The sequence below is a fragment of the Poromitra crassiceps genome (assembly GCF_964638095.1).
Source record: "Poromitra crassiceps genome assembly, chromosome: 10".
Taxonomy (NCBI): Eukaryota; Metazoa; Chordata; class Actinopteri; order Beryciformes; family Melamphaidae; genus Poromitra; species Poromitra crassiceps.
This window is the reverse complement of record NC_139631.1, coordinates 40,955,695-40,982,721: the sequence shown is the minus strand read 5'-3', so window position 1 is coordinate 40,982,721 and position 27,027 is coordinate 40,955,695. Positions and strand designations below refer to the sequence as shown.

The 27,027-nt window shown below is 48.6% G+C and overlaps 1 protein-coding gene across 1 annotated transcript; it reads right to left on the bottom strand.

Moving 5' to 3' along the window:
• Positions 1-387: 387 nt before the first annotated feature.
• On the bottom strand, positions 388-26,786 carry cux2b (cut-like homeobox 2b; the record flags this gene model as incomplete). The annotated part of the gene is made up of 17 exons (XM_083643953.1): positions 388-1,183; positions 2,270-2,546; positions 3,682-3,870; positions 4,003-4,314; positions 7,084-7,252; positions 8,171-9,009; positions 9,162-9,263; positions 11,152-11,793; positions 12,998-13,097; positions 13,443-13,491; positions 13,595-13,653; positions 13,948-14,139; positions 16,552-16,656; positions 17,557-17,605; positions 24,628-24,694; positions 25,054-25,130; positions 26,713-26,786. 17 exons carry the CDS (start codon positions 26,784-26,786, stop codon positions 388-390), a joined length of 4,098 nt encoding a protein of 1,365 aa, XP_083500079.1.
• Positions 26,787-27,027: the final 241 nt, after the last annotated feature.

Here is a 27,027-nt window from a genome sequence, read left to right as displayed (position 1 = left end):
TCTTTTTTAATCTCACCCAGTGGCAATCTACAGAACTGCAGTGTACATCTCATGACACCATAGCTGCAAAAGTCTTCATGTCAAGTCCAATAGGTAAAACAACAGCTAGTGCTGCCACATAGATTTCAAAGTAGTATGCATTATCAAAAAACCTAAAACACATTTATAAATATTTTTTTTTCTTTCCTAGGAGTTCTTGTAGGGAATTTGGCCGTAATGTGTAGCTCTAGTTTCCCGTTTGCTGTGAGCACTTTTCAGTCTGAGAGGGCAGGCCTTCAGGAGCCAGGCTCCCGATCCAACTCTTCCCGGAAGCTTCTCTTTGAGAGTCTCCTGTGTGCCGTTGAGGGTCGTCAGGACTTTACTGGAGATCCACGTCGACGGAGGCCTTTAAAACTCCCACTCCAGCGTCTCCTCTCGATTGGCCGCTCTCTCTAGCCTGTGGATGATGTTATTGAGGTTGGCCATTTTCTCGTTGCGTCTCTGACTGCTCCTGTTGAGTTTGGGGCTCTGGAAGGGCGGGAGCGGGTTGGGGTCCAGGCTGTGATTGGTGCTGGTCGAGGGCGGGTTGGGCAGCGAGGGCGATATGGGAGCCGAGGAGGAGGGGACGGGGGAGACGGACATCATGAGGCCGGGCGAGGACGCAGCGGAGGGCGAGTTGAGGGACACCTCCAGGCTGCTGCGGCACGGCTCCGACGACGCCTTGAAGCTGACCGGGTCCACGACGACGACGGGCGACTTGCCGGAGTCTTCGCCCTCGTGCAACGACTGGCTGGCTCTCTGGGGGGGGCCGTCTATGGAGACGGCCCCGGCGTAGAGCCCCGGAGCCTGGCTGCTCACACCCTCCTCCTGCCTCAGGCTCTGGCCGGCCAAGTGGGGCTCGCGGCAGCCGGCAACGGAGTCCTCGCGCTCGCTTTTCAACTGCGGGAACTGTAGCGCCAGGGGAAAACACTGCACTCTGGACGGTCTCATGTAGCCGTCCCTGCCCTCTTCCCCCTCGTCCTCCTCCTGTTTGACGTGAGGCAGTGCGCTGTGAGGGCGGCTGGAGTGCATGAGTCCTGAGGGCCTCCTCTCCTCACCGTCAGACTGGGGGCTCCGTGTGACTGAGGGCGAGTAGCTGTGTTGCTCTGCGTCTGTGTCGTTGTCTGGCAAACCCTCCATCAGAACCTCCCGTCGCATCCTGGACCTGCACACAAACAACGCAAGTGTCAGAACAGAAGACAAGTTACATTTACATCTAAAGCATCCTAGAGCAGTGGTTCTCAAACCCTTTTTTTCAAGGACCCTTAAATAGACCATGGACCCCCATCTGATAAGATGCGCTTGTAAATGTTTTATTACAGAAAGTGTATGAAACCCATGACCAAAAGAGTGAATATATTCTGTCACTGTGTTACTTATGGATGAATACGAGGGATCAGCCGAGCAGCATTTTGGTAAACAAACCGCGTCACTGGGTGGCAACGGCAATGGAACCCTATGGAGCCTGAGTTTGAGCGTCTGACTCTAGCCGGGCTGACCGTGTTTACAATTTAGAAACTGCGACAGTTCACGCAACTTTAACACAACATGCTTACGTTATACATCAAACTCTAGTCTTGAGCTAATTCTGCTCTCACTCAGAATGTCAAAATATAAGCGATGTGATGTATAGTTTTTGAGATATTAACGTTTGTTTGGCACAACTCATACTAGTTAGCTGCTGCGGGGGGTTACGCAATTTTGGGTGGCAGTGACGTCACGCTGATGACAATGATCCTCCTATTTGCTGGGGACCCCCTGGGACCCCCCCAAGGACCCCCTTTGAAAAGCACTGACCTAGAGTCAATAATAATAATAATAATAATGATTGGATTTATATAGCGCCTTTCCAAGGCTCAAAGCGCTTACACAGAATCATTATTCGTTCACACCATTCGTACCGGTGGTTCAGAAGCGTGGCAGCCACACATTGGCGCTCAACGGCCCCTCCGAACCACCATCATTCATGTCTACATTCATACCAATCATACCAATCATACCATTCATGTCTACATTCATACCAATCATACCAATCATACGAGGCAAGGAGGGTTAAGTGTCTTGCCCAAGGACACAACGACAGCAGCTGGGAGGGAGCGGGGATCGAACCGCCAACCCTTGCGTTATTGGCCGACCCGCTCTACCTCCTGAGCTAAAGCCGCCCAATGCAACAGTACTGGTGCCACAGCAGAAGCGACCATGAGTAAGGGTCAAAGGTCATGAGTAAGGGTCAAAGGAGATGCAGACTGGCCTGTAGTTGTGGAACCAGTTGATGACGGTGTTGGTTTTGAGGTGGAGCTGGGAGGCCAGCATCTCGATGGTGTTCTGAGAGGGGTAGGGCTCCAGCAGGTAGGCCTTCCTCAGGGCTTCCTTCTCCTGGTTGCCCAGCACCACGCGCACCTTCTTCACCTGGCTGTAGGGGCACAGGTCGAGCGAGGCCAAGGCCGGGCTCACACACTCTGAACGGGTGCTGGGCGAGTCGCTGTCTGAGCCGGTGCTCAGCAGCCCGTAGCGCCTCTTCAGGTAGGCTAGAGGCAAGACAGAGATGGCAACGTTAAAGACACTAAAGACAATATTCAGCCCCACTAGATGCCAGCAGACCACTAGTATATATCTAGCCAGACAGGCGAGTCGTTTTGTTCTGAGCAGTGAAGGAAGCCCCGCCCCCTTCTGTGGTGTTGTGTGTTGTTGTGTGCATGTGGTGTTGTGTGTTGTTGTGTGCGTGTGGTGTTGTGTGTTGTGTGCGTGTGGTGTTGTGTTGTGTGTTGTTGTGTGCGTGTGTTGTTGTGTGCATGTGATTTTGTGTGTTGTTGTGTGCGTGGTGTGGTGTTGTGTGTTGTTGCGTCCCCCACATGTATGTCTAGTGCACACACAGCAGACAGCTGTCTCCACGACACAGCCTGTCTAGTGCACACACAGCAGACAGCTGTCTAGAGCAGGGATACTCAACTTGCTTTGCCCGGGGGCCACTTTCGTGAAATGATAGATGGCCAGGGGCCAGTTAATAAACAATCAATATACATTTTTCTGTAGCGGATTGTAGGTTTTTGGGGTGTCAGCCAGAGTTTAGTCTGACAATGTTGTGCACACCGGATAGTTAGTTAGGTTAAGTACATACATAAGTGCCTGGGTAGCGAGCAGATGGCGGTATTTGACAATTTAGCAGCTAAATCATAGACTATTGAAAGATATTCCATATTCCAGACTGAAATGCTATAACAGAAGTGGAGTATTGGCCAGAATGACATGAACATTTGGACACTTATCTTGCACTTATCTTGCACTTATCTTGCACTTATCTTGCACTTATCTTGCACTTATCTTGCATGTTGCGTTCAGGTGCACTGTAAAAAAAAAAAAAAAAAAATGCAATTCCATCGCAGGCCACACAGGGGGCGCCCACGGGCCGCATGTGGCCCGCGGGCCCCCAGTTGAGTATCACTGGTCCAGAGCACACACAGCAGACAGCTGAGAGAGTGATACGGTAGCGTTGAAAGCCGTGCCTGTGTTTCATAGACTGTTTTTGCTTACTACTGCTCAAGCGCGACATCTAGTGGGCAAAAAATGTGCACATAGTGGCCTCAAGGGGATTCTATAACAGTAACACATTCTGTGCTGTGGATCAGTGCATGTTTGTACATAGAGTCAGTGCCATAAGCCCACCTTTCTTCTCCATCTTCTTCATGTCCCTCAGCTTGTCCACATTGTGAGGATCATTGAGCCACAGCTGCATGCGGACAAAAGGCTCCCTGCCTTTCAGGCTGAGCTTGTGCCAAGGCTTTGGCCTGGAGAGCAGGTCTGACACGGAGCCTTGAGTCAGACCCAGGATGCTCTCCCCAAACAGACGCTGGCCTGTGGGACACAAACCGCCGTGTCAACAACACATACGTACACTACTTATCCTATGCATCTGTAAGGTGCGTCAGAGTCGCTTGACAATGTAAACCTTTCAATGTGCGATGCTCTAAGCCTGCGCAGACTCACCGAGGTTGTTGTCTGTCAGCACCTCCTTGACCCTCTTGGTGATGGCGTAGGTGTCCAGCTCTGGAGACATGGCCACCAGCTCCTGGATGCCCAGTGGGGTGGTGGGCTGATGCAGGGCCATGAGACTGGGAGTGGACTTCCCCCCCTCTGGGTGGGGGGGCAGCCCCAGGCCCAGGCCCAGACTCTCGGGCTGCTGGTTCTCCTTGCTGCTCTCCAAGGTCAAGCTGACCGGTTCACCCAGTGGACTGGGGTGGCTCTCCGCTGGGCTCAGGGGCGGGGAGGGCGAAGACTGCGCCGTCACTGGGCTTTTATCTGGAAGGTGAGATATATTGCACAACACATGAGCCACTAGCCACACACTAGCCACACACGAGCCACTAGCCACACACGAGCCACTAGCCAGCCACTAGCCACACATGAGCCACTAGCCACAAACTAGCCACTAGCCACACACTAGCCACTAGCCACACACTAGCCACACACGAGCCACTAGCCACACACTAGCCACTAGCCACACATGAGCCACTAGCCACAAACTAGCCACTAGCCACACACTAGCCACTAGCCACACACTAGCCACACACGAGCCACTAGCCACACATGAGCCACTAGCCACACACGAGCCACTAGCCACACACTAGCCACACACTAGCCACTAACCACAAACTAGCCACTAGCCACACACTAGCCACTAGCCACACACTAGCCACACACGAGCCACTAGCCACACACTAGCCACTAGCCACACATGAGCCACTAGCCACAAACTAGCCACTAGCCACACACTAGCCACTAGCCACACACTAGCCACACACGAGCCACTAGCCACACATGAGCCACTAGCCACACACGAGCCACTAGCCACACACTAGCCACACACTAGCCACTAACCACAAACTAGCCACTAGCCACACACGAGCCACTAGCCACACACTAGCCACTAGCCACACACGAGCCATTAGCCACACACTAGCGACACACTAGCCACTAGCCACAAACTAGCCACTAGCCACACATGAGCCACTAGCCACAAACTAGCCACTAGCCACACATGAGCCACTAGCCACAAACTAGCCACTAGCCACGCACGAGCCACTAGCCACACACGAGCCACTAGCCACACACGAGCCATTAGCCACACACGAGCCACTAGCCACACACTAGCCACTAGCCACACACGAGCCACTAGCCACAAATTAGCCACTAGCCACACACAAGCCACTAGCCACACACGAGCCACTAGCCACACACTAGCCACTAGCCACACACGAGCCACTAGCCACACACGAGCCACTAGCCACACACGAGCCACTAGCCACAAACTAGCCACTAGCCACACACTAGCCACTAGCCACACACGAGCCACTAGCCACAAATTACCACTAGCCACACACGAGCCACTAGCCACACACGAGCCACTAGCCACATACTAGCCACTAGCCAGGACGAAACCACTGCAGAAGTCTCACTTCGTACTGTATCCAAAGCATGAACAGTGAACCATTGCTGCAATGTTTCTCTGCTCGCAAAGGGAATAGTTTGGAAAATTCAAATGTGTCTCTTTTGAGCTGTTGAAAGGCAGTATGGACTAGCAAACAGTTGAGAGACACACTTCATCTAACAATATGCCTATGCCCGATATACCCAGGGGTGTAATGCTAAATAAAAAGCTCGGTAATTATCACCTCCAGGCATCATAAGGCTCATAAGGAAAATAATAGAAACAAAAATCAATTATATTTTGAGACAAACATTATTTGCTTTTTATTCCAACCTCATAAAACATCAGTGTGGTAATACTTACTATTATGTATACTACTACTAGTACTGTACCAGAAAGATTACAAAGTATGTGTATTTGTAAAGTGTATTCATTCAAACTAAACAGCTTGCCTCAAACATAGCGTCAAAGCTCTTGTGCATGTGTAGTAGACTCTCATTCTGTATCACAGGCTTCTGAAATGAACAGGCGACCATATATGGGCTTAACAAAGGAAACCTCTGTGCATTATGGAACACATGTATTTGGTATGCCATTAAAACATACACGTGTCCATGTGTATTTGACAGTACAGGCTCATTTCTCAAACTAATCCACACATTTTCCATTTATTTGGAATATTTGGTATTTCAAAGTATTCAGACAGCTCCAGAGGCATTGTGTGTGTGTGTCTCACCCTGAGCATGGGCCTGGGTAGAGAGCTGTGTGAGGAGGCTGTGTGTGTGTGTGTCTCACCCTGAGCGTGGGCCTGGGTAGAGAGCTGTGTGAGGAGGCTGTGTGTGTGTGTGTGTCTCACCCTGAGCGTGGGCCTGGGTAGAGAGCTGTGTGAGGAGGCTGTGTGTGTGTGTCTCACCCTGAGCGTGGGCCTGGGTAGAGAGCTGTGTGAGGAGGCTGTGTGTGTGTGTGTCTCACCCTGAGCGTGGGCCTGGGTAGAGAGCTGTGTGAGGAGGCTGTGTGTGTGTGTGTGTCTCACCCTGAGCGTGGGCCTGGGTAGAGAGCTGTGTGAGGAGGCTGTGTGTGTGTGTGTGTGTGTGTGTGTGTGTGTGTGTGTGTGTGTCTCACCCTGAGCGTGGGCCTGGGTAGAGAGCTGTGTGTGTGTGTGTGTGTGTGTGTGTGTGTGTGTGTGTCTCACCCTGAGCGTGGGCCTGGGTAGAGAGCTGTGTGTGTGTGTGTGTGTGTGTGTGTGTGTGTGTGTGTGTGTGTCTCACCCTGAGCGTGGGCCTGGGTAGAGAGCTGTGTGTGTGTGTGTGTGTGTGTGTGTGTCTCACCCTGAGCGTGGGCCTGGGTAGAGAGCTGTGTGTGTGTGTGTGTGTGTGTGTGTGTGTCTCACCCTGAGCGTGGGCCTGGGTAGAGAGCTGTGTGTGTGTGTGTGTGTGTGTGTGTGTGTGTGTCTCACCCTGAGCGTGGGCCTGGGTAGAGAGCTGTGTGTGTGTGTGTGTGTGTGTGTGTGTGTGTGTGTGTCTCACCCTGAGCATGGGCCTGGGTAGAGAGCTGTGTGAGGAGGCTGTGTGTGTGTGTCTCACCCTGAGCGTGGGCCTGGGTAGAGAGCTGTGTGAGGAGGCTGTGTGTGTGTGTCTCACCCTGAGTGTGGCCCTGGGTAGGGAGCTGTGTGAGGAGGCTGTGTCCGAGTTGGTCCAGTAGCCACAGCTGCATACGGATGAAGGGCTCCCTGCCTTTCTGGGTCAGCTTGCTCCAGGGTTTGGGCCGAGACAACATGTCACTCACACTGCCCTGAGAAAGACCCAGCACCTGGACCACACAAGACAAGTTCAGATATTGGCACTGAGCGGGACCATCTGCTACAATGCCAGCACCAAAAACATAATTAGTCCATTACAAGTGCAAGGTTAATTAATTTCCCAAATTATTATGACAAAATAAGCAATCTATTTGCTACAAGGAGGGTTACAGCAAGCCATGTGAAATAACCTCTATGATACACATTCAGCGAACAACCACTAGAGGGAAGCAACACACCACAAGTACTGGTATTTACATTCAAACGGAAGGGTCTAAACTTTCTCAGAGCCGCAGCACCCTTCAACAAGGTAAAACAGAAAAGATCTTCAGTGCATCAAGCTATTGATCATTTAGAATGTCACATAGGGACTTTATGATCATTCTAAATTAAAGACTGGGCAATGTCCAAGATGCATTAATAAGGAGAATATATGTAGTCATAAACCAACATGGCAGATTTAAAATAAGTGATATTTTTCTATGCCAGTCATCTTTTTAAGATGACAAAATATCTGTGGCTCCACGAAATGTATCTCCTGCTCATTGTCTGTGAGATAGCTCCAGGTTTATGGGTTTGGGAAAAACGGACAATATCTACATAGACATATTATTGTATATCAATGTGGGCATATGTATTATGTATGTGTGTATATTATTTACAAATGTATCTAGTAATGGTATTATATAGAAGACAGAATAATATCTGTGTCCCATTAAGAATGCACCAAAATGATATATCTAATAAATCACCTTGAAATGTATTATCCACCCAATCAATATATTGAATCAATCACTTTGATCATTCTTAATACAATGTGGGTTCTATCATGCTGTGTATGGACAGATAGTGCCTTGCACCTGCAGGAGGAATTGTAATGCAGCATGTGTGTATCTTCTATTCATATGACAGAGCAACCAACATCTGACCTTTTCTCCAAAGATCCTCTGACAGATGCCGTTCTTGGCCAGCTTCTCCTTCACCTGCCTGGTGAGCTCGATGGTGTCCACCTCGCGGTACATATACATCTCATACTGCTCTGGGGTGAGGGGGGGCACGGTGGGCTTGAGGGCGCGGGGGATGTAGGCCGGGTAGTAGGAGAGCCGCCCGGGGCCGGGGCCCGGGGACTCCCCGCTCACCGAGGCGTCCGACTCCACCTTCACCTCCACGGTGGGCCGGCCCGGCACCGGCTCGTCCTCGGCCGCCGAGGCCTCCTCGCTGTTGGGGAGGAGGCCCTCGCCGTTCTCCAGGCGGGGCCAGGAGGGCCGGGGCTGGGCGGACGGCCCGGACGACGACGACGACAGGGAGGGAGAGACCGAGGCGAAGGGCCGAGAGCCCAGCACCAGGGGCCCGCCGCGCTCCAGAGACCAGTGCTGGTCGAAGTAGGTGCCCGCCTCGCCGATCTCCGATTTGACCTTGCGGATGATGTTCTGGACGAAGGCGGCCGGGGACAGCACGCTGAGGGGCGTCTGCGGGCTGCTGATGGGGTTGGCCATGCACACGGTGACGGTGCCGCCTTCCTCCTGTTTGATGAAGGTGTGTAAAGGCGGGCCCTTGGAGCGCTCTGGTTGCCCCAGGCGCTCCACCTGAGGGCCGGTGCTGGCGGTGGAGGCCCTGCCGCAGACCTCCATCTCCATCAGGGCGTGCTGCTGCGCCTCCATCTCCCGCCTGGCCTGTTCCAGGATGTTCTTGATGGTGTCGTCAGAGCTGCTGCCTGCGCCATTACTGCTTCTGCCTGATGAGCTGTTCAGAGATGCCTTGCCCTCACCTGCACAGCAAAGAGCCACACACTGACGCACACTCCATCTGCATTCAACACCTTTTTCACTGCCAACGTCTCATTAGCAATAAACACCAAATAAATCTCTCATTATGACGATGAACTACAGCACGACTTATGGCATCCAGCTGCTTCCTCACCTCCCCTCTGGGACTGGATCTCCTTCTTGGCCTGCTCCAGGATGTTCTTGATGGCGTCGTCTGACCCAGTTTCAGGAGTTCGGATGCGAGGAGTGATGCTCCCTGCCACAGAGGGTACCAGAAAGAGAGAGAGAGGGAGGAGGGAGGAGGGAGGAGGGAGAGCGAGTAGGATGGCTGATCAGAGAGCAGTTCCAAGGCTTTGCCTTTGACTGCGAGATCAATGGCTGCCTTTGAGGACGTGCTGTCTGAGGTTGCAGAGTACGAGAAGCTCAACTTTCAAAAGCTGTGAATCTAGGCACAAAACAAAGTTGAAATGTAACCCTACAAACAGGGCAGAGGAAGCCATGAAGACGTTATGGATGTGGGTGGTTCAAGTAGATTAGAAGGTTTATACGTACACGGGTCCAGTAGATAAGCCACCAAAACAAGACTGCGTGAGCAAAACTGCTATACCTTAGCTTTATACACGCAGTGTTGTAGTGGTGCCTGGAGAAGTGGGTATAGTCTTAATTTATATGACCAAATTTTCTTTAAGGCATAAACTTTGCACATGGTGGCCTACATCCGGATCTGGAGAAGACGAGAGGGTGACGACGACACAACCAACCACACGGGGGCGTAAGAGAGGCAGGATTGTCCTCATGGTAGGCTGAAGTGGTGGCACCATAGTGCAAGTGGATATCCACTGAGACCAAACTGAGCATTTCAAATTGTGAAAATATCACCCGAATTCAGAATGAGAGTGACATGACAGGATCATCACTTTTTGTTTATCGAGACAGAAAAGCAAACGTGTAAAAATGTCTCCATGTTTTTCCACAGTTTTATCTTTTTACTGTCTGGAATTGACTAAATAAAGTAGCTCCAAGAAGAAAAAAAGAGAACGGGATTGTAGTATTGGGATTTCGGTTAAATGCATTAAGGTGTGTGGTCAACAAAAGTTTATGAAGCAGCAAAGTTTGTATTCAGTTAATCTCTTCACAAACGAGGGAGGACCACTTTTATGATTCTTGAAGCGTAAATGTGCTTTTTTCCCCACGTGATTTTCAGAAAGGCTTCCAAAGTTCAACTGGACTCATGTAAGACACTGATGTGTTTCATCATAGGCATAATACTGTAGGCCAGTGATTCCCAAACTGTGTGTCGCGGCCCACTAGTGGGCCGTGAAGGTACTGCAGGTGGGCCGCGAGTGGTCTGCCAACACTCCCCGATTTTCGCGGGTAATCAAATGTCTGTAGCAGGGTCAGTTTAAAAGCTACAGTGGAGATCCTGTTATCAGAAGAAACTAGACTAGACGACCTAAGACATCCATTGGGACCAAACATATAATATACTAGCTTGTCGAGAAGGGGGATAAATAACGCTCCACACGTAGGTTAAATTTGGGTGAGGTGAAACTATTTCAAAGGGGTCCCGTGACCTCTGCTCAATTTATCTGAATGAAAATTGGTTCATTGGGTACCACCAGTCTCCCCTTTACAGATAAGGTAAGACTTTCCACAGTCTAATAAGTTGTGGATTGATTTCTTCTGTTGTTGCTCATCACATTTTGTCTCAACAAATGTGTTATACATGCAAATACTTCTGATGAGTAATGGAGGAGAAAATGTTGACAATGTGCTTTTGGGTATTTTGCCTAAATGTTTTTGTATGTGGATGGATTATTAATTTCCCTTATGGCCCAGTTCACATGCTCTGTAAATTATATAAAAATATATAATATAAAAAAACATATAGGGAAATACATCATCTTAGTCTCGTGTGTTGATCAGAGTTGTGATTAAAGGGTTGGGTGGGCCCCGGAAAATGTTCAGATTTCAAAGTGGGCCGCGGCCTCCTTAAGTTTGGGAACCCCTGCTGTAGGCATATCATTTAGTTTACAGCTAAAAAAAAACGTGCTTTATTGGGCAGTACCCCCAGCTGGACCTGCATGTTTTTCAAAGATTCCCTGTCTGTCACTATCATTTGTATGACAGTCCTGCTCACTCACCTCTCTGGCGGACCTGGATGGTCCGGAGAGCCAGGATGTTCTGTTCATCAGAGAGGAACTGCTTCATCTTAATGAAAGGCTCTTTGCCTTTCACTGTCAGCTTCCTCCAGGGTTTGGGCCGGGCCAGAATCTCGCTGACCGAGCCCTGGGAGAGGCCCAACACATAGTGGCCAAACACGCGCTGCCCAATGTTATGCTTCAGCAGCTGCTCTTTCACCTGGAAGGCGATCTCCGCCGTGTCCAGATGGTCGTCGTCGCCCGCGGTCGAGCTGCCGCTTTCCGATTGGTCGCTGGGCAGGCCGGCTTCGATGCCGCCTGCCCCCGAGGGTCCGTGATTGGTCGACATGAGGGCGGCTTTGGCTGCGTACAGGGCGGTGGGGAAAGCCATGAGGCCGCTGCCCTCCTTTTTAAAGAGCGGGGAGAGGAGCTGCTTGTGGAGGATGTGGTCTCCTGACAGACGGTCCCCGGAGCCCGGCGACGCCGAGAAGGGACGAGCCAGATCGTGGCTGGAGCACGACCCGTCCAAGGTGGGGGGGCCTGGGCTGGGGGAGGCACGACCCTCCACCTGGGAGGAAGAGGAGTGGGAACCGGGCGTCATGCCCACCACCACCTCTCTGACTGAATCCTCCGACTGGTCGTCATCTGGTGACAGAAGGCACACGCTAACTGAGCGAGCTACACATAGCCTACACACGCTAACTGAGCGAGCTACACATAGCCTATACACGCTAACTGAGCGAGCTACACATAGCCTACACACGCTAACTGAGCGAGCTACACATAGCCTACACACGCTAACTGAGCGAGCTACACATAGCCTACACACGCTAACTGAGCGAGCTACACATAGCCTACACACGCTAACTGAGCGAGCTACACATAGCCTACACACGCTAACTGAGCGAGCTACACATAGCCTACACACGCTAACTGAGCGAGCTACACATAGCCTACACACGCTAACTGAGCGAGCTACACATAGCCTACACACGCTAACTGAGCGAGCTACACATAGCCTACACACGCTAACTGAGCGAGCTACACATAGCCTACACACGCTAACTGAGCGAGCTACACATAGCCTACAGTTGCATTGGCTTCAGTAGAGACTGTTCAAAACAAGCAATTGATCTTTCCTAAGTCCTGCCCATTTTTGCTCTGTGCTCCAATAAGAGCTGAGCACGCTTGGAGCAGCCTATGGAGCCAGCCGAGAGTGCGTGATGTCACAATTCACTCTAGCATAAGACTGACATGACACTGTTATAATGACCATGACATGACACCTGTCATGAACATGAAGGAGGCTTTGTGAATGCTTATGACTGTTGTCATTAAGTGTCAATCGGTCAATGATGTCATTGTTAATGCAAAGCTGACATCGTTTGACATGTCTTCATTGTGACAACTTGACATTAACCAAGACAACATAACCTGTCAACGTCTTTGTTATGACAACTTGACATGAATCAAAACAGTGTAATTACACTTAATGCCATCTTAATGAAAGGTTCAAATTGTACCACTGTAGTTGAAGTCAAGGAAAACACTGTTGACACAGTTATAAACTCATTTGACAGTGGCATTGCACTTAAACACATCTTAATGCCTGCTATGTCATGTTTATGACAGGCTATGTTGTTTCGGTTCATGTCAAGTTGTCATAACGAAGACACTGACAGGTTATGTTGTCTTAGATAGATAGACAGACAGACAGACAGACAGACAGACAGATGATAGATATATAGATAGATAGATAGATGATAGATAGATAGATAGATAGATAGATAGATAGATAGATAGATAGATAGATAGATAGATAGATAGATAGATAGATATAGATAGATACCATTGTTGTGTAAGACTCTGGCTTTATCCACCAGGTACTTGTGTGATGGAAGAAAGACTTCTTTATCCAGCAAAAGAGCTTCTGCAGCTTTGGCAGAATCCTACACACACACAGACGCACACGCGCACACACACACACACACACACACGCACACGCACACGCACACGCACACGCACACACACACACACACACACACACACACACACACACACACACACACACACAAAGGCTGTTAATTTTCGATGAATCAATTATAGTGTCTGTAGATATCCCTACAATGGATGACGGTGGCTGAGGCTGTAGTTTTTCTTCCCTGACACCAGGGGGACATTAGGAAGCCAACATAGGTGTGGTTTGTTCATCTTGTTTTGCAGCAGCTGTATCAACAGGAGCACATACACACACACACACCTGGGATGAGCACACACCTGGGATGAGCACATACCTGGGATGAGCTGCCGTTTGCCGAGGCCAGCTTCATGACCTTCAGGATGCTAAAGGGGGAAACACAGCGCCGTGAGCAAGTCCAGGAGTTGGGAGTTCAATATTCATGTTATCAGGAAGTAGTTACAAACTCCGCCTCCACCAAACTCTCACCTGAGTTCTGTTTTAATCTCTTCATAGTCCATCTGGGATTGCAATTTAGCTTCTAATCTCTGAAATGGAAAAAGGAGAAGAGGAGGTGTCTGGGTAGTGTAGAGTAGAGGTAAGAGCACTCGCCTACCACCGCGGAGACCCGGGTTCAATTCCTGGTTAGCCGCACATGTACAGTATCAGAGGAAGCATGTGCTAGTCTACGGCTCTCCCCAGATCGGCAGAGGGGGTGGAGCAACGACCGGGACAGCAAGGCCAATTGCCCAAGAGGATAGGCTCATTTCAATTGACGTGAAAAGAGTGTCATTAATAATCAGAGCCACTGAGCAGCGTGTAGGCGTGCCGGAGCCACTCACCTCTATAGCTTCTGTCTTATAGGCCAGCTGGCGTTCCAGCTCGAGGATCTGATTGGCGGAGGCCTCTTGCACTTCCTGTAGTGTGAACTGCAGCCGCTGAACGTTCTCTAGAAGTCGGAGGATTTCGCGGTCCTTAGCCAGCAGAGCAGCCTCCAGCTGGGAGGGCGACACCTCGCCCTTCTCCTCCCTCTCCTGACAGGGTGAGGGAGGGGGGGGGTGGGGGTGACAGAGAGGGTGTGAGAGAGAGAGAGAGAGAGAGAGAGAGAGAGAGAGAACACACACTGAGATCAAGACACCGAGCGGGAGAGAAACGACTGAGGCCACCTAAGAAGAACAGGTCCTCACTGTTGATATATAACTCAGACACTTGGAAGATGAAAGGCTTTTACTTCAGCTGTGATAATTATGTAATACTTATGTTCATTTAGAAATGCATTGTCATGATCCTAGGTGGGCTGCATATATACTGATGGGGCTATCTGATCATTCAGAGATGCTAAGACATTTGGATATAAATACACATTTGTTTTGTTCTCTATTGGCAAATGGGGCAATTTTGATGATAGAAGGCCACACAAAAAATTCCTCACTACCAGAGTGCCAGACTGTGACCATGCACTACTGTAACCCCATCACTCAATTAGCCAATTATAGCTACTCATTTGATGGAAAGAACGACAATCAAAGTTTATTATAGCAACATTTCAATTTTTTCATATTCAAATGCATTTAGTAAGGGTTGGGCTACCCTATCGGAAAATACTTCCTTATCTGTACAAGTGAGACTCATTGAACCCATTCTCATTCAGATATCTTGAGGTGAGCTCAAGGGACCCCTTTGAAGATGGCCATGCCGGTTTTTCACTTGCCGAAATTTAGCCTAACTTTGGGAGCGTTATTTAGCTCCCTTCCCGACCAAGCTAGCATGACACGGTTGGTACCAATGGATGCCTTAGGTCAGTGATTCCCAAACTGTGGTCCGGGGACCACTGGTGGTCCGCGGTGCTCCACCTGGTGGTACTCAAGAGCCTTGCTGACTGCCATCAGCCTATCAGCAAATAAGACGTTGACATGTTTCTGTTTGTGTTGGTTATTTGCGGTTTGACTCGCAACAGTAGCCTACTACTATTCAGCCTTTCTGATGCTATTGCACGGTTAAATCTGTGATTGCTTTTATGGAGAAAGAAAGTTGGTAACCACAGTGGGAAGTGGTTCTTGGGAAATTTGGTTTGGTACACAGTGGTTCTTGGTCTGAAAAGTTTGGGAACCTCTGCCTTAGGTCTTCTAGTTTCATATGCTACCGAATAAACTTTGCATTTGAAACTAACCCTGCTACAGCCATTTGGTTTGTATCACAATGAAATCTGGAAATGAACAGGAGAAAGGGTTAAAAATAGGGATACTCCCGCGCAGATCTGGAGTGTTGGCAGGTATGTGACATGCTTTCTGTGTTTCCCCTCTGACCCCCCTGAAAAACTATCTCTGTAAGTGACTGAAGGGCCACACTGAGCGAGGACGGGGGCCACATGTGGCTTGCGGTTGACCATCCCTGATGTGACACAACAGTGACTCAACCTATAACCGCTTCCTGAAAGCTTCTACATTTGCTGCTCTAAACAGCCGTTGGTGTTTCCTGGGAAAGTCCTCTGGCACACAGGAAGTGATGCGCTTTACATTGCACAGGCAGCAACTACTTTGTTTGTTTGGAATCAGTAGAAGAAGAACTGGGTAGCTAGCATGAGCAGTGGCAGCCGCCATTACACGGCTGAACAGACAAACGGTACCGCCCATATACCGTTTGATTGACAGGTGAACCGAAGTGCAGCGCAGACAGACCACAGCAATGTAGCGCTTATAGAGAGCCGCAGGGATGACGTATTTTTGTAGTCAGAACGCGAAAGTCCCGGACTTCCTGGGTCTTCACTGTTTCTGTCTATGGGATTTTTGAATGGGGTTTTGCCGCGATGCTTCAAATACGGTATCTGGGCAACGCAAGACTACTCAAACGCGAACCAGAGTTCAGTCGGATAATCTTCACACATGAGGGCCACTTTCATGAGTTTTGTAGCGTAAATGCGAGCCCTAGAAGTAAAAAGCTTGAGCTAAGCTAATCCAGAACTACACACTGTCGCATAGGCTTCCACGTCACGTCAGCACTCAACCTGGACTGTTGTTGATGTGTGCACTGATTACCCCGGGCTGAACGGGCTGAACCAGGAGAGGGAAAGAGAATTTCCGTGTTCGTCCTTTGAAGTGGTGACGTTATTGACGTATATATCTCCATCGACTCAACAGTGTAGTCTCATTTAACCGTTTGCTAGCTAGCCGCCCTTTTAACGGGACGTAAAAGCTTCAAAACTCATAAAAGTGGTCCTCGTGTGTGAAGATGATATTACTAAACACTGGTTCGCGTTTGATTAAGCCAGCGTTGCCCAGAGAGATTATTAGAAGCATCGCGCCAAAAACCCATTCAAAACTCCCATAGGTGAAAACAGTGAAGAACCAGGACTGTTAGCATCGATGATTTCCGGACTCGTTCCTGCGGTTCTCTATTGGCACCCAAGACAACAAGAAGAAGAAGAATTTAAAGCGCACTGTTCTTACCCTGCTAGTGCCCTCTGCTGGATGGCAGCTCCCTGGGGTGACACTCTGGGCACTGGCCAGCTGCTCCTTTAGCCTCTCCACCTCCCTCTGGGCCATCTCGGCTCTCTACACGCAGACAGACAGACAGAGCGCATCACAGCGTTACAACTTTCACACAGCCACCAGATCAGATGATCAAGGTGAGGGCAGACACATCAATCAGAGGAACATCCCAGGAACATTTAGAACCTGAGGCAGGGGCCCGAGCAGACGAGTGCAGCCGCCACTTGGTTCTGCTGAGAGGGCTGTTTAGACAGCCCCCCCCCCCACCACCACCAGACTGTTTACCTGCTCTGTCACACCCAGACTACTAATTAATGATTCATTTTGAGAACATTTATCTAGGAGCTGCTGGCAGAGAGCAACAGAGTGCAGAAGAGAGAGAGAGAGAGAGAGAGAGAGGGAGAGAGAGAGAGAGGGAGAGAGAGAGGGAGAGCAACAGAGTGCGAGAGAGAGAGACAGAGAGAGAGAGGGAGAGAGAGAGCAACAGAGTGCGAGGGAGAGAGAGAGACAGAGAGAGAGAGGGAGAGAGAGAGCAACAGAGTGCAAGAGAGAGAGAGGGAGAGGGAGAGGAGAAGAAAGAAACAGAAGAGAAGAGGTATCACTAGCATAGGAAGCAATCAAGGCAACGAGCTAACTAAGAGCCGCGGCGTTGCGCGCTCCGCCATCAGTCTCCTGTCCTCTGCTGAGTGGCACCGTGCTGCCATGGTGCGCCCACCGACGGGGGCCCAGGTTTACACTCGCTAATCACACACACAGGGGAGGGGAGGGGAGGGGGGGGAGAGGGGGGGAGGAGGGGGAGGAGGGGGAGAGGGGGGGAGGAAGGGGGGGGGGGGGAGGAGGGGGCGCTCGGAGCAGGCGCAGGACGCAGGGTGTCTAATTAAAGCCCAGGCTTGATTACAGGAGTGATTACCTTAACGAAGGAGCATCTCAATCAGAGAAGCACAAGAGGAAGACTGCACTCACCTGGTTCGCCTTCTCCAGGTTCGTCATGATGGCGTCAACCTCCTCTGCCCTGGAACACACACACACACATTTACATACTTTTATTTGGATCCCAAAGTAGGGCAACTATGAAAGACAGTACAGTAGTACAGTACAGTACGGTCAAAGCAGACACAGGATGCACGTGCTTGTAGACACGTTGACACAATGAGAGCTTCATGTAACAAATGCAGGCATTGACGTATGTGAACATGTTCAGTATTCAACGGTGTTCACCTTATGTAGCCCCGCCCACTTGACGCAGTTGTCTTACGACTTCCTGTTCAAAACGCTGTCTGTCTCAAACCTAGTCTGACTCGTGACAGGAAGTGTCAACACAACAGGAAGTGATTGGCTGACCCCTGCATGGGAACATAAAGGTGAATACAAAGCACCGTCTTCTGCAGATGGAAAGGCTGCCTACGGTGGCTGAGACTGAACAATATTTAGCCAATGTTTTTGCATCAGTCTTTTGCAGCCCTCCTAGTTGCAGTCCACAGAGCACAGAGTTTGTGAACATGCCCCCAGACTCCCAAACACAAGACGTTGGCAGTTATATCCTAAAGTGGTACAATTTTCTACCAATATATTTATAATATATTTCATGAGTTTGGATGTGAAACACACACACACACACACACACACACACACACACACACACACACACACACACACACACACACACACACACACACACACACAGAGGAGCTGTTCTCACTCTACACAGCATTCAGCCGAAATCCAGCACAGGTGTTGTCATCACACATCTGGGTGATGACAATAATAATAATAATAATAATAATAATAATAATAATAATAATAATAATAATAATAATAATAATAATAATAATAATAAAATAATAATAATAATGTAATAAGAATAATAAGAATAATAAGAATAATAAGAATATAATAACAATAATATAATAATAATATAATAATAATAATAACAAGAATAATAATATCATAATAATCATATAAAGGTAATAATAATAATAATAATAATAATAATAATAATATAATAATAATAGGTAATAATAATAATAATAATAATAATAATAATAATAATAATAATAATAACAATAATAAAGCCAAATTCACAGCAATCAAGTCATCATGTTTTTACTGACAGAGGAATATTTATTGGTTGTAGAGGTCAACCTCCTCAGCCATATGTTGCCTCTTGTGCTGCCCCCTTCCTGCCCACAGAGAGCGGCTGACAGGCTGGATGGATGCCTGCTTCCTGAACCACAGATCTCTGCTGAGATTCAGCTTCAACTTGCCTCCATACATCTAACAATCACACAAGTCTCATTTAAATAGCAGCTCGGCAGATTATTCATGAGGCGTGTTTGAAGTGCAACAGTTTCCTTTTGCACACATGGGAGCTGATTTTCAAAAGGTAGAGAAGGATAAATTAACGAGGAGGGTGTGATTGATTTAAATATGCACATAGGTTTCAGAGGTTTCAGGACAAAGAAAGCCTTTCTACCAAATTTGTTCAAAGAATATATTAGATTCTTTCTTTTTTTTCGAATCCACATTAAACACATTTCATTCAGCCTAACTATCTTCTCTTCTCTCATATGATGTTTGTACCTTTCTGCTGCCTTCATCTCATCTCTCAAAAACACCAAAAAACTACAACAATCCAATGTGAGCAGAAATACTCAACCACAATAGAACAAGATTTATTTTTTCGGATTTCCCCCGCTTTCTCGCCTATTGCACTTAGCCAATTCCCCCTGCTGTGCCGGTCGTTGCTCCGCCCCCTCTGCCGATCTGGGGAGAGTTGTAGACTAGCACATGCTTCCTCCGATACATGTGCAGTCACCACCGGCTTCTTTTCACCTGACAGCCAGGAATTTCACCAGCAGGAACGCAGCGCGTGGGAGGATCACGCTATTCCCCGCACGAACAGGCGCCCCGACCGACCAGACGAGGCACTAGTGCGGTCACCAAGACACATACACTTAAATAGGTTGTTTTCAGGTGACGTCACGTCAAGATGGCGACCGGGGCGAGACCGTTGGTTTGTTTGCAAACCATGTGATCATGCTGCGGGGCCAACCAGCAGCAGACTACATAGGAAAGCACTCGCAAAATCAGACAAGTTGCTGGAAAAACAGCTTCTCTTCATTGTGTATGGATCATATCCTATAGAGAGGCAAAGTGACCGCCTACTTCCTGCTTCAGCACTGTACCAGAGATTTTCATCCGCCATTTATTTTCCCATCCACATTTCGTAAAATGCGTATAAAAATAGTTTTACTGGTTCAAACCATACGGTAAAGATATATTTAGAAACAGGAGAGATCGCCTAACATTTCACTGGGACCAAAACGTTAAAAAAAATGCGGGTTTAAAGAAAATATATTTTCGATGTTGTTTTTTTAGGTTTTGGTCCGAGTGAAATCTTCTATGGTCTCTCCCGATTATAGCGTTAGCTGAACCGTTTGGTTTGACAAAATACAACTATTTTATAAGCATTTTACGAAATGTCTATGGGAAAATAAATGGCGGATGAAAATCTCTGGTACAGTGCTGAAGCAGGAAGTGACGTTCCACTTTGCCTCTCTATATGTTTTGCAATCTTCTGGTGATACCTGCAGCGTGGAGCGGCATCCAACCCTCTTGCAGACCCGCTTTCCTCCATTCTCCATAGTGGCTCTGGGAGAGTGCCCCCCCCCCCAGCGACGTCATCGGAATCACGTGGTTGCAAACAACCTATCCGGCTTCCCACCCGCAGACACGGCCAATTGTGCCAGTATGGGCGTGGTAACACGGGGGGCTCGAACCTGCGACCCTCGTGTTGGTACGCAGGGAATCTACCGCTGCACTACCCGCACGCCCTACAATACAACATTTGTACAGTGTGAGATGCAGAATCACTGGGACGTTGTGGCTCTGTGTCTCAAAGCAAACGGTTCCCTATCCTTGGCATTAATTAGCATCGGTGTTGTGCAATGCAGCCCAGCACAGGGCCATGACCAGGCCCCGTCAATAAGCCCAGGATAGATGGGCCATGACCAGGACCTATCAATAAGCCCAGGACAGCAAACAGTAACAGGTGTCACATGGTGTCAGCTCCACATTTAATGAACTTGTGCAGTACGGAAAATGTTTTGTATTGATTACCTGCTCAGCTACTCAAGTCCGAGCAGACAAATAGTCTTTCTTATCAACAGTGAGGAAACAGTCAGGGAGAGTAATAGAGGCAGGTCTGCTGGTTACAGACTCAGGGTCAGCAGTGAGGAAACAGTCAGGGAGAGTCATAGAGACAGACCTGCTGGTTACAGACTCAGGGTCAGCAGTGAGGAAACAGTCAGGGAGAGTCATAGAGACAGACCTGCTGGTTACAGACTCAGGGTCAGCAGTGAGGAAACAGTCAGGGAGAGTCATAGAGACAGACCTGCTGGTTACAGACTCAGGGTCAGCAGTGAGGAAACAGTCAGGGAGAGTCATAGAGACAGACCTGCTGGTTACAGACTCAGGGTCAGCAGTGAGGAAACAGTCAGGGAGAGTCATAGAGACAGACCTGCTGGTTACAGACTCAGGGTCAGCAGTGAGGAAACAGTCAGGGAGAGTCATAGAGACAGACCTGCTGGTTACAGACTCAGGGTCAGCAGTGAGGAAACAGTCAGGGAGAGTCATAGAGACAGACCTGCTGGTTACAGACTCAGGGTCAGCAGTGAGGAAACAGTCAGGGAGAGTCATAGAGACAGGTCTGCTGGTTACAGACTCAGGGTCAGCAGTGAGGAAACAGTCAGGGAGAGTCATAGAGACAGACCTGCTGGTTACAGACTCAGGGTCAGCAGTGAGGAAACAGTCAGGGAGAGTCATAGAGACAGGTCTGCTGGTTACAGACTCAGGGTCAGCAGTGAGGAAACAGTCAGGGAGAGTCATAGAGGCAGGTCTGCTGGTTACAGGCTCAGGGTCAGCAGTGAGGAAACAGTCAGGGAGAGTCATAGAGACAGACCTGCTGGTTACAGACTCAGGGTCAGCAGTGAGGAAACAGTCAGGGAGAGTCATAGAGACAGACCTGCTGGTTACAGACTCAGGGTCAGCAGTGAGGAAACAGTCAGGGAGAGTCATAGAGACAGACCTGCTGGTTACAGACTCAGGGTCAGCAGTGAGGAAACAGTCAGGGAGAGTCATAGAGACAGGTCTGCTGGTTACAGACTCAGGGTCAGCAGTGAGGAAACAGTCAGGGAGAGTCATAGAGACAGACCTGCTGGTTACAGACTCAGGGTCAGCAGTGAGGAAACAGTCAGGGAGAGTCATAGAGGCAGGTCTGCTGGTTACAGACTCAGGGTCAGCAGTGAGGAAACAGTCAGGGAGAGTCATAGAGACAGGTCTGCTGGTTACAGACTCAGGGTCAGCAGTGAGGAAACAGTCAGGGAGAGTCATAGAGGCAGGTCTGCTGGTTACAGACTCAGGGTCAGCAGTGAGGAAACAGTCAGGGAGAGTCATAGAGGCAGGTCTGCTGGTTACAGGCTCAGGGTCAGCAGTGAGGAAACAGTCAGGGAGAGTCATAGAGACAGACCTGCTGGTTACAGACTCAGGGTCAGCAGTGAGGAAACAGTCAGGGAGAGTCATAGAGACAGACCTGCTGGTTACAGACTCAGGGTCAGAAGTACAGGTAAGTACTGCAAAAAGTACAGGAAATGACTTTGGTAAAAGTTAAAGTCATATATATTATGATATTACTTTAGTAAAAGTCTTATAGCATCTACTGTATCAAAAGCAATTTCTGATATTACATGATTCAAATATTTAGGAAATGTAGTGGAGTAAAAAATGAAAGTTGACAGAAATATAAATGCTCAAGTAAAGTACAGATACTCCTTAAAAATACTGAAGTACTGTAACAAGTATTATTACTTTGTTACATCTCACCACTGGGGGTCAGGGAGGGTGGGGACTGCAGCTGCAGCACTGGGGTCAGTGGGCTACTCTCAACCAGTGTTGGGCTTTGTTACTTTCAAAATGTAATATACTACATATTACTAGTTACTTTCATTTGAAAGTAATACGTTACTTTACAATATTACTTTCTGTGTAGAGTAACTCGTTACTTATTACACTACTTTTGCATTACTTTTACCAAAACAACAGCAGCAGCAGAACGACATCGCCGCCCCGGAACCATCCCGAAAAATAATTTCAACCGCCTTGAAGTCAGTGTAAACAATCCAAAATTCTAAATGTTGTTATTTTCCTTTGTTAGTTTGATTAGGAAATGATTGTATCTTTTTTAAATATGTGCTTTGATTTAATAAAATTTAACTCAATTTGTAACTTGAGTTACTTGACAAAGTAACTGGTATAATATTACTGAAATCCTATAAGTAATAAGTTATATTACTGAGTTACTGCTAAAAGTAATATATTACATGTAATATGTTAATTTTGTAATGAGTTACCCCCAACACTGCTCTCAACCCACTGGAATCTGCACGCACACACGCACGCGCACACACACACACACACAAACGGTAAATGGCCTGCATTTATATAGCGCTTTTATCCAAAGCGCTTTACAATCAGTAGGTAGTCTACATTCACCCATTCATACACCGATGGCGGCAGGCTGCCACGCAGGGTGCCTACACACCATCGGGAGCAAGGAGGGTTAAGTGTCTTGCCCAAGGACACAACGACAGCAGCTGGGAGGGAGCGGGGATCGAACCGCCAACCCTTGCGTCATTGGCCGACCCGCTCTACCTCCTGAGCTAAAGCCGCCCCAGCCACATAAGTGAGATGGTGTTCTGAGCTGCAGCAGCATGTGAAAGGTAAGGCCAAAGTGAGAAGACGTCCAATCCAACAGAATGGATGGCGGTGGGTCCAGAAACATCAGTTCAATTGCAGCATGGATTAAGCCTGGGAGAAAATCCATTAGCCGTGGCTGACTGTGCTCTGGAGCACAACCCAAAACAAAGGAGTGTTTACTTTGAATGTCTATCGACATCTTTCATACAGGCTCAGATTCATCTCAGCCGTGCTGGATACATTGCGCTCAAAGAGCAGGACAAGGTAGAGTGTTTTCTGAAGCAATCTTTAAATGGAGCAATTCTTCTTGAGGGCTGTCAAGGCCCTGCTGCCAGTGGAGGCAAACACAGAGCTCTCTCATCGACCCGCATTAGAGGCTGAGTCACTCTCAGTCCACCTTTACTATGGCATTCCTCACTTCTCCACTGGACAGGAGTTCCTGTTGGGAAAACGAGGCATTCCTCACTTCTCCACTGGACAGGAGTTCCTGTTGGGAAAACGAGGCATTCCTCACTTCTCCACTGGACAGGAGTTCCTGTTGGGAAAACGAGGCATTCCTCACTTCTCCACTGGACAGGAGTTCCTGTTGGGAAAACAATGCATTCCTCACTTCTCCACTGGACAGGAGTTCCTGTTGGGAAAACAAGGCATTCCTCACTTCTCCACTGGACAGGAGTTCCTGTTGGGAAAACGAGGCATTCCTCACTTCTCCACTGGACAGGAGTTCCTGTTGGGAAAACGAGGCATTCCTCACTTCTCCACTGGACAGGAGTTCCTGTTGGGAAAACGAGGCATTCCTCACTTCTCCACTGGACAGGAGTTCCTGTTGGGAAAACGAGGCATTCCTCACTTCTCCACTGGACAGGAGTTACTGTTGTGAAACGAGGCATTCCTCACTTCTCCACTGGACAGGAGTTCCTGTTGGGAAAACGAGGCATTCCTCACTTCTCCACTGGACAGGAGTTCCTGTTGGGAAAACGAGGCATTCCTCACTTCTCCACTGGACAGGAGTTCCTGTTGGGAAAACAAGGCATTCCTCACTTCTCCACTGGACAGGAGTTCCTGTTGGGAAAACAAGGCATTCCTCACTTCTCCACTGGACAGGAGTTCCTGTTGGGAAAACAAGGAGAGTGGCTCCAACACTTTACCGTGCTGCGATGGGCACCAGTGAAGAAGACCCTAGAGGTGGCGATGTTTGTCCCGCCACAAGTGGAGGGGATTGGACCATGAACGTGTGTGGAGAAGTAAAGGTACAGTGTAAAAGCGGAGGCGGAGTCTTACTTGTTCGTCATCTCCTGGTTGTATTTACACCGCAGGTCCAGCAGCTCTGTCTGCGCAGTGTTCAGTGCTGTTGAGGGGCAGACAGCAGGAAGTGAGATAATGAACTTCAAGCACAAAAGCATGAACTTTGACCTTAAAGCTACAATCCAGAAATGATTTGACAATCTAAATGTTGGCACATTCGTAGAGTTTCTTGAAGAGAACCCACTTAAAATACAGGTTGGTTTTCCTGAACATTGCACATGGAAGCAAACTTTTTGCTACTAATACTCATAAACCTAAAAAAAAAAAGTCAGTATGAAAAGAAGTCTTCGTTCTAACTATGTATACAAAGTGTTTCAATAGGGGGCAGCATAGTGCATTGATAGATTGGGTGTTTAAAAGGTTGTGAAGAAAGATAAGTGCTATGTTGTTAAAAGCACTTACATGAATGCAGAACCTTGATCCTCTCCTCGGCCTCTGATAGTCTGTCAGCCACACTAACATCAGCACTCTCTTCCTCCCTGAGACAAGAAAAGATGTCAGTTCTTTCACCGCTCAACGGCCACACATTTAAAGCTACAAGATGCAACTTTTCCTCTTTGAGACAGGAAATAGTCCCGCCCTCCATCCCCGCTCCGTGTTCCCATCCCAATAGTTGTCGGCCATCTTGGTGAAGTGAAATGACACCTAGCCTGAGGACCACTGCGTAAAACCACAACACTCAGGATCAGCAGAGACACCATGCAGATGTCCGCCCTGACTTTGAATGGATTTGATCTGACGCACATTTAGCTTTGTTCTTCGTTCTTTGCTTACTGCTTTCTGCCAGGGTTCTGTTTTGTTTACTTCCCTGCACTGTGGCTGCTAGCCTCACGTTGACAGCCACAACCCCTCCCACTGCTGGCCACACCCACAACCCCTCCCACTGCTGACCACACCCACAACAGCCCCTCCCACTGCTGGCCACACCCACAACAACCCCTCCCACTGCTGGCCACACCCACAACAACCCATCTCACTGCTGGCCACACCCACAACAACCCATCTCACTGCTGACCACACCCACAACAACCCCTCCCACTGCTGGCCACACCCACAACAACGCATATCACTGCTGGCCACACCCACAACAACCCCTCCCACTGCTGGCCACACCCACAACAACCCATCTCACTGCTGGCCACACCCACAACAACCCATCTCACTGCTGACCACACCCACAACAACCCCTCCCACTGCTGGCCACACCCACAACAACGCATATCACTGCTGGCCACACCCACAACAACCCCTCCCACTGCTGGCCACACCCACAACAACCCATCTCACTGCTGGCCACACCCACAACAACCCCTCCCACTGCTGGCCACACCCACAGCAAAAGGCAACCGGCCCAAATGCATCTCTAACAAAAAGTGAAAAGCAAAGTTAAGCCAAACGGGGGGATTTTGACATGTGCAGATCCTTTCCAAAAAATTTGAATATTATTAATGATTAATTCCTTTCAAAAAGTGAAACTTTCATAGATTATAGATTCATTACACACAACGTAAAGTATTTCAAATATTGATTTGTTTAACTTTGCATAAATCTGGCTTCCAGCTCATAAAAAAACCCCAAAACAGTATTTAAAGAAATTAAATAGCACATAAAACCAATCGAAAATCGGCATTTTCAAAACAGAAATGTCGATCTTGTCAAAAGTTATGTTCATGCCTGCACTCAATACTTGGTCGGGAATCCTTTTGCTTTAATTACTGCCTCGATGCCATGATATTTCCATGATATTCAAATGTTTTGAAAGGATCTGTGTACCCGGCGTCACAGACAGACACCGACTGCTCCTATTTATTGTTATCTTAATGTTGCATATTGTAGCTTTAAGTAGCAGAAAACATTTCTCACAAATAGCACTGTGTTGGAACAAATCATTTGGGACTTCAGTGGGCTATTCTTGATCATTTTAAAACGCATGCACTCTTGGGTCTTGTATGGCACAGGTGTTTGAGCAGCTTTTCAGCCGTTTCAATGGGAGGGAAAGATAGAAAACGATGAAAAGATAATAATCCGTCGGCAGGACGGCCAGTGGTCGGTGGTCCTCACCCCTCAGCTCGGTCCTGGTAGTCCGGCTGCGGGGAGCCAGGGTCCGCGGGAGCCGGTGTGCTGTTGGGGGTCATCAGGGCGGCTGCAGGGCTCGAGCCCTCCGTTGTCACCGCTGCCCCCGATACTGCTGCTCCCTCCTCCACGGGCTCTGTGTGTGTGAGGGGGGAAGATATATATATGTATCCTATATGTATATATATATGTAACGATACATATATACATAACGATACTGCTGCTCCCTCCTCCACGGGCTCTGTGTGTGTGAGGGGGGAAGATATATATATGTATCTATATGTATATATATATGTAACGATA